Here is a 15664-nt window from a genome sequence, read left to right as displayed (position 1 = left end):
GAATCTTGGTCTCTCTTGATTTAGGCTCTTGAGAATAGTTGTACTCTTCCACAAGGTTTATTTTCCTTTACTTCCAAATATGCAGGAGATGTAATTTTTAAATTGTGCTTAGGGTTCAGCATTGCACAAGGCCAGTCTTGGATATTACTGCTCGGGGGGTGAGAGGGAAGAACATGTTTATAGGACCAGGGGGATGGACATTAAATGGGATCATTTTCAAAATCAATATGTTGGGCCCACGCACTCATCTTGTAAGTAATAATAATTCTGGTGGTGAATCTTTATCCTCAAGGACGCTTTGTAAGGTCTGCACTCCCTTCCTCAGAGACACAGGGAAGTCCAAAGCAGACAAAGCTGGGGGTTCCTGTTGAATTTTAACTCCTGGCTGCAAACTGCCTCTGCTAAAGCAAACACACTCCATTTGATCAAGAGCAATGTATGTTCTTTTGAGACATCCAGTTTCTCATTGAGGAAAAATGTTCCCATCTAGCTCCAGGTGACATTTAACACCCAACCTAGTATTTTAACATTTAGATATAAAACTTAAATGAAAGTAAGGGTATTTGAGACTTGTCACAAGAATTAACTAGCCCACAGCCATATCAATATTTCTACCAACTCCTTTTGTGCATTTGGGTTTTACATTTAGATACAAAACAGGCTTTGGACTGTGGCCATGTGGAACTGAGACAAAGGTGAATTAATGAATGAATCTAAGGAAAGACTTCAAATTTACAAAGTTGGGATAAGTATTCAAAAATCTAGGTCTTTGTATAAAAATTAATTCTTCATAAAACATTTGTGATCGAAAAAGAGAGAACCAGCAATTTGGCTGAAGATATTTTGATATTCACATTTTTATATTAAAAAAAAATAATTCCACAGGTGTGCTCCACAAATGGGCAAATCAAACACTTAACCATTTGTTTATTTTGAAGCACTTTGGATAATGTTCAACAGCTGTTCCTCTCCTCTGATGGTTCTCAAACACCAAATTCTAATTTTTAAAAACCTTCACCTTTGAACCAGAGTAAACGGTTGTTTCAGCTCCCAGCCTCTGGATTTTGATTTGATATTGATTCTGTCTAAAGCAGATTTCAGAGAACAGCTTTGGGTAAGAGAGCAGTTGGTGATAAGGAAACTGAAGAGCCCTTTCTGCTGTGCTGACACCTCCATGCTGTGCTGCTCGTAGTTTGCACAGTGAGCAAACGGAGGAAGAGACCCTGGTTCATGTACCTGATGTTTGCTACACCACCAACAAAAATAAACAAACAATGTGCAGAGATCTTCTTTGTATTCCAAGGAAAGTCATTAAGATGTAAAAATATTAGATGAGCTACTTACTCTTAATTAGGTACTACTTGTTGGGCTGCACCATGATGTAAGGGCAAAGTGTGTGCTGATTTACAAAGGAGAGAGAAAGAGGGAAAACGCTCCTTTTTGCACAGTATGTGTCCAGTTCCCAAATATTAAGGTAGTCCCAGTGGTGACAAGAAAGAGAACTTTTTACATTTAGTAACATTTATTTCTGCATTCGGTATCAAGTACATAAGTGCAAATATTCAGAGTCCATAATTAAGTCCATTAGGAACTACAGAGAATGTAATACAAATCGTAATAAATTGAACATGCTGGAACTTTCCAGTTACCATACATGTAAATCAGCCTGTCAATCCTTTACGACAAAAGTACTGGGTTTTGTTTTCTTTTTTTCATTTTTTTTTGAGTTATACAAAACTGATTACCATAAGTACTGATTACTGTTTATTTTATTTGTGCTGGAAAACACTAAAACATCAGTCTACAATTCTATATAGTTAATAAAGATGAATCCAACCAGCAACCCAGTGACGTAGAAGCAATTTTAACTATTGCATCAAGTGCGCTAAGCAGGAAAGCCCCTAGCCACATGTAACATTAAAAGTTATAGAAGCAATGCCAATAGAAGAAGGAAAAACACTAAAAAAAAAAATTAAATAAAGAGGTCAATATTATTTAGGCTCTCACCATCATGCACTTTATAAGCAACACAAAAAACCACATCTAGTACACTTTTCTCTTTACTATACTTTAGTGCTTGACACAAGTGATTGCAAATATCCTAAGTGCAGAAGCAGCAGGGGAAAAGCACTGCTTCTGAGTTTCATGTTTCTAAGATTATGGTGTCAAGAAAAAAAAAGAATGATAAATTTGCAGTAAAGTGTAAGAACAGAGCTGTTTTCACTCCAGATTTCCCCATTATGCACTACTGTATTCGATGAATTCTTGATGTCTGCTTTACTCTGCCTTTCTCTTAGCACCTGGGATTTTAGCTTGAATCCTGAAAAATAAAAAAGGAAAAAAAAAGGATTATATGGGGAGGCAGTTATTCCATTCCAGTGGTTCCCCACTTGGACTTTTATGCAGGGATAATCTCTAGTCCACGCTCAGTGTGTTGTCTCAACAGGTGAATTAAAGTACCATGAGAAACAGAAGTGATGTCCATCTAGGTGTGCTTACAGGCCTGGTTTTTGGTGGCTCATGTAATCTAGGGATATGTTCAGTGATATTCTCCCCCCAGCATTATTTCTCCATGATCTATTGCCTATAGAAAGCCAGGAAGAGAGCCTAAAAATAGAATTTTCAGAACAAAATTTCAAAATTTCACCCAGATCTTCTTCCTGTTTCATGGGGATTTGAAACACTAAAGATCACAGTGCTTCCAGGTATTTGCTTTCTGTGACAGGGTGGTGTCCTAATTCCCACTTTGGTTATTAATGCTATCAGCTCATGCAAAAAAACGGGCTTAGAGTGGTCAGTGGGGAAGAGAATTAACTCATTCCTTCCTGTTTGTCCTGGCCAGGTACCAGTGTGGACACCAGTCTGTGACTGGGCTGCTCTGCCCACAACTCCCCCAAACAGCAGGGAAGGGGACAGAAGGATGGAGTGCCTTAGTCTGTACTCAGCTGGGAGGGTTTCTCCAGGAATCTCAACCTCTCTGGAGGACACTCTGATAGGACACAATGTCCCCAGGACCCCCCGGGTCCCAGCCACCCCCGAGGGCACCACAACCTCACACAGCTGGCCACTGAACTCACTTTGCCACGACCGTGTTTATGTGGGTCCGCACCAGCCCCAAGTACTGATCAATCTGTGCCTGCAGAGAGCAAGAGGAGACCAAGTCAACGAGGCAACAACCGGTGAGGCACCCCAAATGCACCACGCAGACAGACCTACCTGGTACTTGTCATATACAACGGGGAGAGTAAACATAGACACCACAGCTGAGGAGAAAAAGAGCACAGTGTTATGTTCCTGCAGATCAGATTCCCCCAGAGCAGAGACCTACTTCGGTGGCAAACACATTATCGTGCCACTTGGTCAGCTGATCCACCAGGGAGCTTTGTATTAAAAGTGCACTTTACTCAAGCCTCCCAAATATGGAATTCCCCATTGCTCTGGGACTGGGAGCTGCACAAAACCATGACCTGCCAAGCACCTCTAGCAGGAGGGACAGCATAACAGAACAATGAATATTTACTGGGAAGGGAAATAAATGTTGGTGGTTTAACTGAGGGGAAGGCATGCCAGGGATAGGCTGTTTTGTCTAAGTTGAAATCCGGAGGGAGTTCAAGTTAAAAATAGATTTTTAAAAGAAATGCTGATTTTTACCCATTATCAGAAGAGTCAGGCCATTGAAGAGGGCTCCCACGTAAGTCAGCAGCCACATTAGTACTGCAAACTAAATTAAAGATGGATCATTACATCACCTCCAGCATGAGAAGAAAATAGTTTGCTTAACTAGCTAACACAATGACACATTAGCCTTTTTTAATGTGGCAGAGAGTGGTTAAGGCACATTAGGAATGAGGTAGTTTTTCTAGGTGTATAAACCCCATTCTCTCTGCTTCTCGCCCTCTTAGCTCAGTTTTCATCTCTATTTAGGGCTTAAATTGCATCCATGTAGAACTCTGCATTGAGAATGGCATAAGCAGATTTCTGCACCCAATTTTTATGATGGGAGGGGTCATCCCAAACATGTTAAACAGAGCCATGATGTGGTAATCCCAGAGCTGATAACACTTGAGGCTGAAAGATGGCTACATTTTCCTAAAATTCTTTACTAATTTAGGAGGCTAACCTATGTCTGCTCTCTTAATGATCTTCCCTTTACTCTAAAGGACACCTGCTTGAGTATAAGGCTAAAAATCAGTAGTTATTTCAGCAGGGAGTGAAAGAAGATCTTCTTCCATAGCAGGTAATGCCACCAGAGGAAATCCAGATTAACAGAGGGGACCATTATTTTATAGCAAAGCAATAAAAAGCATAATGCTAGGATGCTTCTAGAACTGAGGTGGAGCTAAACTGGTTCTGCAAATTTTTACATCCTGTATTATCTATCAATACATTCAAATGCCAAACCCCTAAAGTGCTGGAAACAGTTTTTAAATCAAAAAACAGAGCAGCTTTCATATTTGGAGCTACACAAAACTAGGTTTCATGACAACCCTGTCAACATGGGAAGCAGCTCTTTGAAATGTAGATTGATCCTATAGAGAGGGATTAAAAATATTTAAAGCAATCCTACTTTTAAAGAATCCACAAGGTCCTGAACAAGAAAGAGTCTCCTCAGCTCTTTGACTGTGCTGTTGACGTATAGCTGGAGACAATCTGTGTATTTCTGGATCTGGTCCTGTGAAAGATTCATCTCCATCTCCAAGTAGGCTCTGCCAGAAACACAGGTTCTGTTACAAACCTGGGAAGTTTCCCCTGCTGTTCACGCTCAAACCCATCCACCCCATCATTCCCTCCTTCCCAGACCTCATTTCTTTATGCTGGAGCAATGAAATCCCCTCCCTGGAGGTCCAGGGCCATGAGCACACCCTCTTCACCCTCCATGACCCATCTCACTGGGTGATGCTCTTTGCCTCCAGCCTCGCCCTCTTCCCACACAGAGCTTGGTCTTGACGGGATTTCTCTCTTTTTCTCACACAAAGTGGAATACAAATCTGACCTGAGAGTTTTCCCCTCAAGTTTCTGCGCTGTTCTCTGAGCTACACGCCCCTGCCATCCTGAGTCACTGCTCAGAACTGACACAAGTGAAGCAGGAGGAGCAGCACCCCAACAAGATTCTTTTTTAGTGTCTGTCTGTAAACCACACCAGTTCCATGACCTGGTTTACGAACTGGTTGGCACAGCAGAGGAGAAAGGATCACTGTTCTTGTGGAGCAATCCCCCCAGACCCTGTGGAGAGTGGGGAGTGCATTGGCACTGGCACCATCACTTAGATATCGGGTTGTTGGAGAAAAGATATTGGGCCTTCTATGCCCAATAGATTGTGCCCAGAAACAATGATCTTTTCTCTTGTAGGTATGCTGTATTATCACCAGCTCTAAAGAAACTCCTTTTCTCTGTTTACTTAAAATTTCCGATATCTTTTTGAGAAAAAAAATCCCATGTCCTAGAGGATGACAATTTTTATGGTGTTTCGTTTTTCTTTTTCCCTCTGGGATCTAAGCCGACAGAACATTACAATTTTTGAGAAACTGTGAAAATATCTTTATTTCCCTCTTTATGAGCAAGAGGCGAATTTCAGCAGAAAGCCACTCACTTGAAGGGGTGGCCCTCGTCCGTCTTCTGCACGGCCTGTAGGACCGATTTGTAGATTCTGAAGCTGATGGTGGCCGAGAGGCCGGCCAGGGCCAGGTAGGCCACGACACTGACGACGCTGAACTGGGTCAGGGAGAAGAGCAGCAACAGCAGGCTGCCAAACACGATCCCCGTCTGCTTGATGTCACGCCAGTACAACAGGTCGATAGCTGGGGGGAGAAGAACAAATACTTAAAGGCAGGTGTAGTGTTCACATCCTCTGAAGAAATCCCTTCGCCCAGGGTTTTTCTCCTGGGAAGCTGAGAAGCCTCAGAGAGAAGGAAAACAATTCTTATCTCATTTGCTTCTCCTGTGTTTTGCTCATGTGGAATGTGTTTGGAGATTGTTTACCCACAGGTGATTGTTTCATTGGACTCTGGTGTGAGTTGTTTTGACTCAATGGCCAACCAGGGCCAGGCTGTGTCGAGACTCTGGAAAGAGTCGCAAGTTTTCATTATTATCTTTTTAGCATTTTAGTAAGTATCCTTTCTGTATTCTTTAGTATAGTACAGTATAAAAGTAATAAATTAGTCTTCTGAGAACATGGAGTCAGATGCATCATTCCCGCCTTTGTTGGGGCATTTCCCAGCAAATACAACAGGCAGGAGCTGCAAAGGCATCAGAGGTGGCCCCTACACACCCTGTGTGACCCTCAGGGAGCAGCGACATCTCTGCTCACAGCAGCACCAACAGGAGCTCCTCAGCAGGAGCAGCAAAGGGATTGGAGAGATGGGCTGAGGAAATTACAACCCATGACCTACTTGAAATCCTTGTTTTGCTTGTGCCTGTGCCTGGGTTAGATAAGATGGATGAGTATCGCCAACCGCAGCACGGTGGGTGGGTCTCTTGCAGCAGCAAGGCAAGTGCAAGCTGGGGTTTGTGTTGTTGCTAGGGCTGACGGAAGATTTCAACCTACCGTGCATTTACTCAGCCTGAAAATTCCAATTTTTTAATTTGTTTTTCTTTTTCACAAGTTCAAATGCCAAATGTTTGATCAAAGCATCTTCCGGTTTTGGTTGTTGACAAATGAATGAGAAAGTTTGGGGCTAGCCACAATAAACCACTTTCCCATTCAAAGTTTTGACAATTTAATTTTGTTATTTCGTAAGTTTTGAGAAAGGAAAAGACTCCTGGTTTTACCGCTGCTTAACAGTTCCATAAGTAGGAAACCATTTTTCAGATAAGGCCTTCAAATACAGAATAATCTCTCTTGCTACTCAATCCAACCTCAGAATCAGAAAGAAAAAAGAAAAAAATAAAAGCTTTCTGCTTGTTATATAACTTCCCCTGTCCATGGGAGGTGCTGGCTAGAACAAACAAGTGCACTAGAGCATTTTCAAGTCTTGCATTTTTACATTTGTAAAGCAGTTAACTTTTACAGTGTTTTCCACCCACTTGTTATATTTTATTTCAACCTCTCCAGCAAAAAGTTCTAGTATCAGAGACATCCACTAAAACAGCAAAATTTTATGAAAGGATTGTGGAATATCCAGTCCACAAAGGTGAATTTAATCTGTTTACACCCACAACCTGTTTCTGAGAGGACTCTTCATCCAGCCAGAGAACGTGCTCATGACAACCTAAACAAAACAGCTTTAATTTCACACACTGCACAAGTCCTCAAGAACAGCTTGAACACAGCACCAGCCAAACAGATTTGAGAGATGCCACTTGTCAAATCATTCTGAACAAAGAGTAAATTCAGGAAAACTACAATCTGTCAGGAAAAAAAAAATAAAGTCACCAATACTAAAAGAAACAAAATTAATCCAGCCTCTTAGTCCTTATCACCAAATCTTCAAAAATTGTGAGTCATCACAGTGTGTCTGCCTTGAGTCAATGAGTTATATTACTCATTACTATTACACATATTAGCCCTGCTTTACAGTGATGGGCTTGAATGCAAAAATTGCTGTTGTATTACTGAGCTCTCCTCTCTTCATGCACCATTCACAACCAATTATATTCTCCATCAATATACACTATATATGAACCTTTTACTGTTTTTAAGTGTTCAGCACTGGACCTGTGGTCATGAGCACACATGGCTGGATCCTATGGGCTGCATGGAAGCCACAGGACAATGGACCTTAGTGCCTGTTTTGGGATCCTGGGTGCCAACTCCACAAAACAGGGACCAGTCTCTTACAGATATGCACCCATGCCTGCTTCCAGCAGAAACCCTGGGGCAGGGAGTATGGAGTGCCCCAAAATGCAGTTCCAGCATTGTCAGAGCACCTGGATGAGGAGGTGTAGCAGCAGACACAGCTGTATTGCAGGGCACACCTGGAGCTCCCCAGATTGCTCACAGTGATGAGGTGATGGAGCATGCAACTCCAGCCTTGCAAACCATCCTTACAAAATGGCATCCACAACACAAGAGTGCAGGTGTGGCTATTTTTCATATTCTTTTTCAGTGAAGGTACTTCAAAATCCTGCAGCACAACAACTGGGTGCTGTCACCAGTGAGCATTTGGACAGGAGATGTTATATTTTCTGTGAGGGTGCTGAGGCCCTGGCACAGGGTGTCCACAGAAGCTGTGGCTGCCCCATCCCTGGAAGTGTTCCAGGCCATGCTGATGAGGCATGGAAAAAGTGGAAGGTGTTCCTGCCCATGGCAGGAGGGGTAGGATGAGATGATTTTTAAGCTTCCTTCCAACCCAACCCATTCTAAGGTTCTGTGAGTCTTCACAACCTGATATTTTTTGTGCTCAAAAATTACACTGTCAGAGTACTGGAAATCTATGCAAATCTGACTTTGAGATACTTAAGTTGTCTATCACACAAAACCTCAACATTAAATTAAATAGGCACAGGTGAGCTGGGGTATGTGGTACATCATCTGCTGATGGCAGAAAAAGGACGTGCCAGGGGAAAACATTGCCTGGGACATACGCAGTAGAGAGGCAAACAAAAGAGAACTGAGGCAAAAAATACAAACTGAACTCCAACAGAGTTCCCTGAGTCAATCCCAATTAATTATAAGATCCATAATGACCAACTAAGCCTTTTTCCTCTGATGCTCTTCAAACTCATACTCCTGCAGGCTGGCAGTGGGCTGCGTTCTCATGCAGAGAGATGCCAAACTGCATTTTCTCATTCTCCTCCAAAGGGAAGATGCTGAGTTACTCAAGACAGGCTTGACCAGGTGTGTGTATATCCTGAAAGCCATCTGTTCCTGCCATGGAATGACTGGGATATTTACTCAGCTGTATCAGGTAAGGAAAGGATCAGAGAGGGATGGACAGAGGCCAAGTGACACAGTTCTGGGAACAAGTGCATGTGAGAGGGAGGAGATGAAAAAGCATCTGGCCTCTTTCTCCAGCCAAAGCAGACCTGGGAGAGAGGGATCCTGTGTCTTTTAGACCTGAGGCAAATATTCCCATGAGCATGGGAAAAAAAAAGTGCCAACTGCTAGTTGGAAAATCTCAGCACAGAAAAGGTAGATAGGAGTTCAATGATTTTTACATGGCTCTCTCAGTGCCCAGGTCCATGCTGGGAGCACACTCCCCTCACCCACAGCCTGCCAGGTCTGTCAGGATTCTCAAGGGCAGGAAGAACATCTGCCTTCTCCTCATCTCCCTCGAAGGGACAGGGAGCTGCAGCACTGCTGACCTGTCCAGCTGTTCGGGTGGGATTTGATGTTCCTGTAGCCATTCCTCCTCCTCTCCCTTAGGGAGAAAAGGCTGAGCCAAACCTCTTTGCAAAAGGTGATACAGGAGGGAGGTGGACCTCAAAGCTCCTTGGGCAGGGAAGGAGAATCCAGAACTAGAAATCAGTGGAGACTTGGGAAGACTTTGGCTGGACAGGCCTCAGGGATCTGAGCAGTATCAGTTCCCCCAGAATTTACATGCTGCTAAAAACATCTGAGCTACAACTGTCAGAGCCATGTTTTCTCTTTCAGTTGCAGCTTCAGTCACTTCAAAGGCTTCTTACATTATTGGAATGGAATGGAATGGAATGGAATAGAATAGAATAGAATAGAATAGAATAGAATAGAATAGAATAGAATAGAATAGAATAGAATAGAATAGAACTTACTATTTCAGTTGGGAGGCACCTACAACCATTACCTACACTAACAGCCTGACCAATTCAGGCCTGACCAAAAGCTAAAGAATGTTTTTGAGGGCATTTTCCGAATACCTCTGAAACACTAACAGGTTTGGGGCACAGACCGTCTCTCTAGAAGCCAGTTTCAGAGTTTGACCACCCTCCAGGTAAAGAAATGCTTCCTTGCTGAAACAGTAGTTAAACACATTTTTCTCCTACACTTCCTTGCCTAAACAAATCTCTCTTAAAAGCAGAGAGAGGCGCTCTGGGTGCAGAATGCCCCAGCTGGGATCCTTTGCCTGGCTTCCTCAGTGCCATTTTCTCCTGTAACCATTTACACCAGAGCCAAAACACTGTCACATCAGTGTCTGGTGCTGTAAATAGAGACTAAGGGGCAAACAAATGAGAAATTTTCTCATTGACCACCAGGTGAACCCAGACTTGCATCAACCTTCCTCAAACCCTTTTTTTAAATTCTAAACAGGAATTAAAATTAAAGATGAGGTTGTCCAATGTTGGAATCCGAAATGCAGGGAATTCTAAGAACTTTGGGCCTGTAAGCCAAAGCTTAGAATTAAACACAGGATTTGATTTGGAAACCTTGGAAAAGGCTTCCCAACTTAGGTGTTGGAATTGAGAATGTGGTTTTATAGTTTAAAGCAGAGACACCTTAAGCTAAGTAGAGGAAAACTTAGAGTTTTAAAGTACAGTACTGTAGGTTTGTGTGTCATAACATGACTGGCTAAGAAACTGGCTTACACTGTAACAGCAGTCCATAAGATGAAATATTTAAGGATTGGGTCAAAACCATAAATATCCTTGTTGGCAGTGTTTTATTGGTTAATAAATCCTTAAAAGGTCTTGTAACTAGAAGTCTTGTGACCTTCTAAACCATGCAGTGAAGATGTGAGCTGAGCTCACCCTTCCTACGTAGAAGATAAGAAAAATAAATCGCATCATCAAAAGCAATTCAGAGTCCTGTCTCTGACTCATTCGAAATTCCTTCATAAATCCCCACAGTCCACCACATTTATATGTCTGCTTTGAATTTTATCTCACCCTATATTCATGTAAAACTGATTAAGATACCAAACAACTCCTCCCAAACACTCTCTGACCCCATGGGTACAGTGTCTTTCAACAGGTCACTAAGTATAACCAGTGCCTGAGCCTTTGCTGAAGGGCATCTGCCTGTTCCTGCCTGTACCCCTTCCTTGGCATACTGAAGAAACAACCAGCCAGGCTCAGAGCATCCTCCCCAGCAGATGGGGATGCAGTGGGAATGAGGCTGACAGGGCCAGGAGTGGAGCTGGAACTGCAGCTTTCACACACGCCCTCCTCTGCAGGGCCACTCGCCAGCACGCGCCAACCCCATGCTGGCCAGGCTGAGACAGCTTCCAGCCCAGCTCTAAGGTGGCTACAGCATTCCCCAGATCAACTAAAGGACAGAGGATACCTCACGGCACAAATTAACCACATAACAACTGACTGCTTTGATCAATCAGAAGGGAAAGAATAAAAGGTTCTAGTGTGGGGCAGGGTCCTGCAAGCGCCGGGCGTTTTACTGGGAAGGGGTGTGTGTGTGCATGGTGCTGCCCAGACCCCACCACAATGGCACAATTCTGAGCAATGCACGCTGAATATTCATGAGGCAGGAGGCTGGTGCCACGTGAGGCTGTGGATGTGTGATGTGCATGCAATTGGACAGGGGCTCAGTCCGTTTGGCTAAGCAAGGTCCACTTCCAAGAGCCAAAACGCCAACTTCAAACCACCCAGTTTGCAGCGCGGATTTGCAAAAGGGGTTTGGGCACTGAAATCAGCCTTGGCTTCACTTGAGGGTCGGGCTCCTTCTGTTTTGAAAATCACTACTCAAAAAAATCCTGCCCATGCCCATTAGCATGCAGAAGCTGTTCTGCTGTAGCTTTCCATGATCTCCCTTTAGCCTCCTGGAAGGAGGGAAGCAACATCACTCACTTTGCACTCTTAACAGTGTAACTCTCCAGAAGTCTGAGTCATTTGTGGAGGTATAAAAGGACTCTGGGTTTTGCCAGAACTGCCTCAGACTCAAAACTATTTGCATTTATTAAGGAAGACTTACCAGCCATCTTTAAGACAGCAGCGCTGCAGGTCACTGCCACTGCCTTTGAAGAATTTTTCAGGAGAAGCGTGTCTGATGAGCTGTTTATCTGCAAGTATCGCCTGCTTGTGCTTTTTAACTGACAGCAGAACTTGCAAAATGCTACTCAAGTGGTCTTCTAGTTGCAAGATTTTTCAAGGGTGCCAAAACAGTGCTTTAAAGCCATACTTTCTGGCAGAACCTCATCTGGCTAAACGAATGGGATCCTGCACTTGGGGCCACAGGCTAGCAAAGGTGAACTCTATGGTACAAGGAACAGCTGGTAAATACCTATGTTTGTGGGGCAAACTGAAATTAACCCCAAAAATGTAAGAAACAGCAGCAGCAGGCAGTGCTTGTGCCTGCAAGGAATAGCTCCCTAGTGCCTGAAAGCTCTCACAGCTCTCACCATGGCTTGCAGCAGAAAATGTTTCTGCTCCTCAGTACTTGGTATCAAAAAAGCCAGAAGACAGATGTGGGGGCTGGAAAGGGCAGTGCCAAGGTAGACTGACTAAAAATGCTCCTGAATCCATCCTTGTTAGGATCTGGAAACACAAGGTCTGGGCTTTGGGGGTTTTTGTGGTCCTCAGAAGCCTCGTGCTGTGGGGCACCTGCAGGCCCAGCCTCCTGAGCAGAGATCCCAGAGGGAGAATAGAGGATCCAAACCAACTTGTAGCTAAAATGTCCTCCTATATGGTTATGTTTTCCAAAAATACTTTTGCAGGAAAAATGGGAATCTTTCCATTCCGTGTCTCAAAGAAAGCATTTTAGAATGAAAATTAATGATCAACCAAGCAGGGACTGCACAATTCAAATCTTCCACAGCTTCTCCTCTGAAAATCTCTGTTCTCTCCTTCTGACTTTGCAAGCCTTTCCTCTACTGCAACAACTGTGTGAAAAATGATCATGCAAAAAGCAGAATTTCTATGGAAGTTAATACAAAACTGTAAGCAAACCCCTGGTCCCCAGCCTTCAAATGAAGCCCATGGGCCTTGATGATTACATAAAAGGCTGTATGCTCTGTAGTACACTACTAACACCTTTGGAAATGATCAAGCTGCCCTTCCCACCATGGACGTACCATCAGGCCTGCTTCGGAGGTAAAATCAATGGGTTGTACTGCTTTACTCCCTATCTAATAATAGTTTTTAAGAGAAGTGAGAAAAACTTCTCTGCACACAGCATTTACTTCCACACACAGTGTAATATTACAACTTCATAAATATAAATGACCTCATAAGGCATTTATCAGACCCTCTGGGAGTGAAAAAACCATGAAACACAATTTAAGAAGAACAAGCTTGTTTATAGTACTGTCACAAAAGTATTTGACAACAAATGAGACAATGCTATAGGTTTTGAGTAGAAATAAATACTGCTTGCACTCAAAGCAAGCCCAGTTTGCAGGTTTAACCACAGGCTGCAGGACCAGCCTTTCCCTCTCCTCTCCAGTGAAGGATCCAATGTGGACATTGCTCCCCTCCCCACAACAGATTTGATTCTAATGTAATACAGATGGATACACAGTTTAATGAGCAGTCTGCTTCCTTCAGGAGACTGCTGTGATGAACAGCAGAGCCAAGAGAGGGTATCTGTGCTGTTTCATGAGGCATATCTCCTGATCCTTCATCTCCAGCCTTGAGGAATCTCTCCATGCCTCTACCTCTTGAACACACTCTGACCATTAACTTCCTGTCCTCAGTTCAGCTTTATAACTTTATCATCCACTTTTTTCAAGGTTTAACTTGAAAGTTCAGACCTTCTCAGTCCCCAGAGTCTGATGAGAGGAGACCTGGAACAAGAATAGGATCAGGGGAAAGGAAAACCTTGATGGCCTCCATGTTATTTCCTACAACATTTACAAGATCAAGACATGAGCAAAAACGCATTGATGGATTGTCTAATGTGGGGCAACAGAGCAGGCTTGGATAGACAAGGGAGGACTGGCAGTAAAAGAGGATTGTCAGTAAGAAATCAACCCTTCAACCACACCACACACGAGTCTACTGTAGCATTTATTATCATTAATTATTATGTGATTGTTGCTGCTATTAACGATTACGCTGTTGTTATTTTCATTTTCATGTGAGAGATGCTTTAAGACCAGGACTGAGCACAGCAGCAGGAGAAAGACACAACTCCTGCTCATCAAACTGTACCACTGCCTGCCTTGGGCAGGTTCTGGGGAGGATGTTATGGCTCTCACCTTAACTGTGCAGAAACCAAGGAGACCAAGCAGAGTCCCTGAATGCAGGCTCTGAGTGCACATAATGCTATGGAAATGTGAAGATTCTCCTGAGATGTTCCTGGACCAAAGGAACAGACCTGGGGTCTCTCTTAGACTCCATCCAAACTTTCAAAAATCTGCTGATTTTCAAAATGAGTGGTTCACACCTATGTTACTTATAATTAAATATGATGTGGAGAAAGTACCCCTGCTGATATCATAAAAGCCTCACCAGAACTCACTTCCCAGGGACCTAATGAAAACAAAAGCAGCCCTCCAATACTGCCTCCAGCTATTGCCCCCCATTACCTCCTTGATGGAGTTTAAATTAATCCTCAGGGAATACCTCAATGTACTCTTACTATGGAGGAATTTTCACCTTGTTCTGGCAATGAAAAAATATTGTCCATCAGGTCTTAAAAGACATAGCTCTGAGCAAACTGGTTTGGTGGAAGGTGTCCCTGGCAATAGAAGGGAGGTTGGAACTGGGTGGTCTTTAAGGTCCCTTCCATCCCAGACCTTTCTGTGATTCTGTCCTGGCTCAGCAGAGCACATTTTCTCACCGATTCCTTTTGCCATCAACAAGAATGTGCTGGAAGAAGAATTGATACAATTTCTGCATCAGTGACAAAAAAAAAAAAAAATGCAGCAAATCTGAAAGTCGTAAACAATCTTGACAAATTTCCTTCAAACTTCACAGGTAACCATCTGTGAAATTAGGAAATAAACTCCCCACAAGTTGGTATAGTTTTATGAAACTGAGCTATATTGGTTACAGCAGGTGTTGAGCTGTTATCAGGGCTTTAGCCCTACAAGATCTAACATAAGAACAAAAGACTGGGGCAGATCTTTATCAAATGGATCCCACCTGAGAGATCAGACCACAGTCTTTTCAGTAAAGCACTGAAGGCACCAACAGGCCTAAGTTTTATTCTCATTATAAAGCTGTAATTAGGCAGACTTCACAACTGTCAATAAGATTACAGATTAACTGCATGCAACTGTATTATTGTCATTGAAATTCTTTATCACTCTTAAAGTGAGGAACATTGCCATGAGCAGTTGCTGCAGCTTCCCATCACCCTTTGGAAACCAGTGGATGTATCAATCAAGTGAGGAGGCTGGCTCTCTGAAAACAGCTGCCAAGGAATGATAATCAATAACTGCAGTCCCAGCAGAGTTATGTCAACTAGATGGATTTGATGAAGTCTTCAGTCCTTTTCCACATAAAGTCATAATTATAATGCAGGTGATATTTAGGATCATTTCTATGAACACTTCATGTCTCTGGATCTTTACATTTTTCTTTTTTAATAAGACTTGCAGAAGGTTGAAGCTGCAGGAGCAAACCTGACACTTAGGACCAGACAAGGGTTGCCATGTAGAAGGAAGAGTGGAAAAGGGAATATTCATGAGGATCAGTGTACTGACACCAAACAACTCTTCCAAGCTGGGGTGCAAACTTGGGGACTGATCTCCTGATCTCTGTAGTGCCCACTGGCAGGACCTGAGGCAATGGCTGGAGCTGTGCCAGGGGAGGTTTAGGTTGGATATCAGGAAAAGGTTCTTCACCCAGAGGGTGCCTGGGCACAGAACAGGCTCCCCAGGGCAGTGGTCACAGCACCAAGCCTGACAGAATT

The 15664-nt window shown here is 43.2% G+C and overlaps 1 protein-coding gene across 2 annotated transcripts in view; it reads right to left on the bottom strand.

Annotated features, from left to right (window-relative positions):
* Positions 1 to 1500: 1500 nt before the first annotated feature.
* Positions 1501 to 15664, bottom strand: part of RTN1 (reticulon 1) — a 118647-nt gene continuing 104483 nt past the window's right edge. For both annotated transcript variants that reach the window (XM_039733017.1, XM_039733018.1), the window contains 6 exons: positions 5591 to 5798; positions 4568 to 4706; positions 3652 to 3721; positions 3217 to 3263; positions 3078 to 3136; positions 1501 to 2320 (listed from right to left, as the gene is read on the bottom strand). In XM_039733017.1, coding sequence (XP_039588951.1) covers positions 2278 to 2320; positions 3078 to 3136; positions 3217 to 3263; positions 3652 to 3721; positions 4568 to 4706; positions 5591 to 5798 — 566 coding nt within the window. In that variant the 3' untranslated portion in view covers positions 1501 to 2277. The remainder of the gene's footprint in view (positions 2321 to 3077; positions 3137 to 3216; positions 3264 to 3651; positions 3722 to 4567; positions 4707 to 5590; positions 5799 to 15664) is intronic.

The sequence above is a fragment of the Passer montanus genome, unplaced genomic scaffold, assembly GCF_014805655.1.
Source record: "Passer montanus isolate IOZ18808 unplaced genomic scaffold, ASM1480565v1 scaffold82, whole genome shotgun sequence".
NCBI classification, from domain to species: domain Eukaryota; kingdom Metazoa; phylum Chordata; class Aves; order Passeriformes; family Passeridae; genus Passer; species Passer montanus.
Note: the sequence above shows the minus strand (reverse complement) of the source record. Positions and strands in the feature narration are given on the sequence as shown.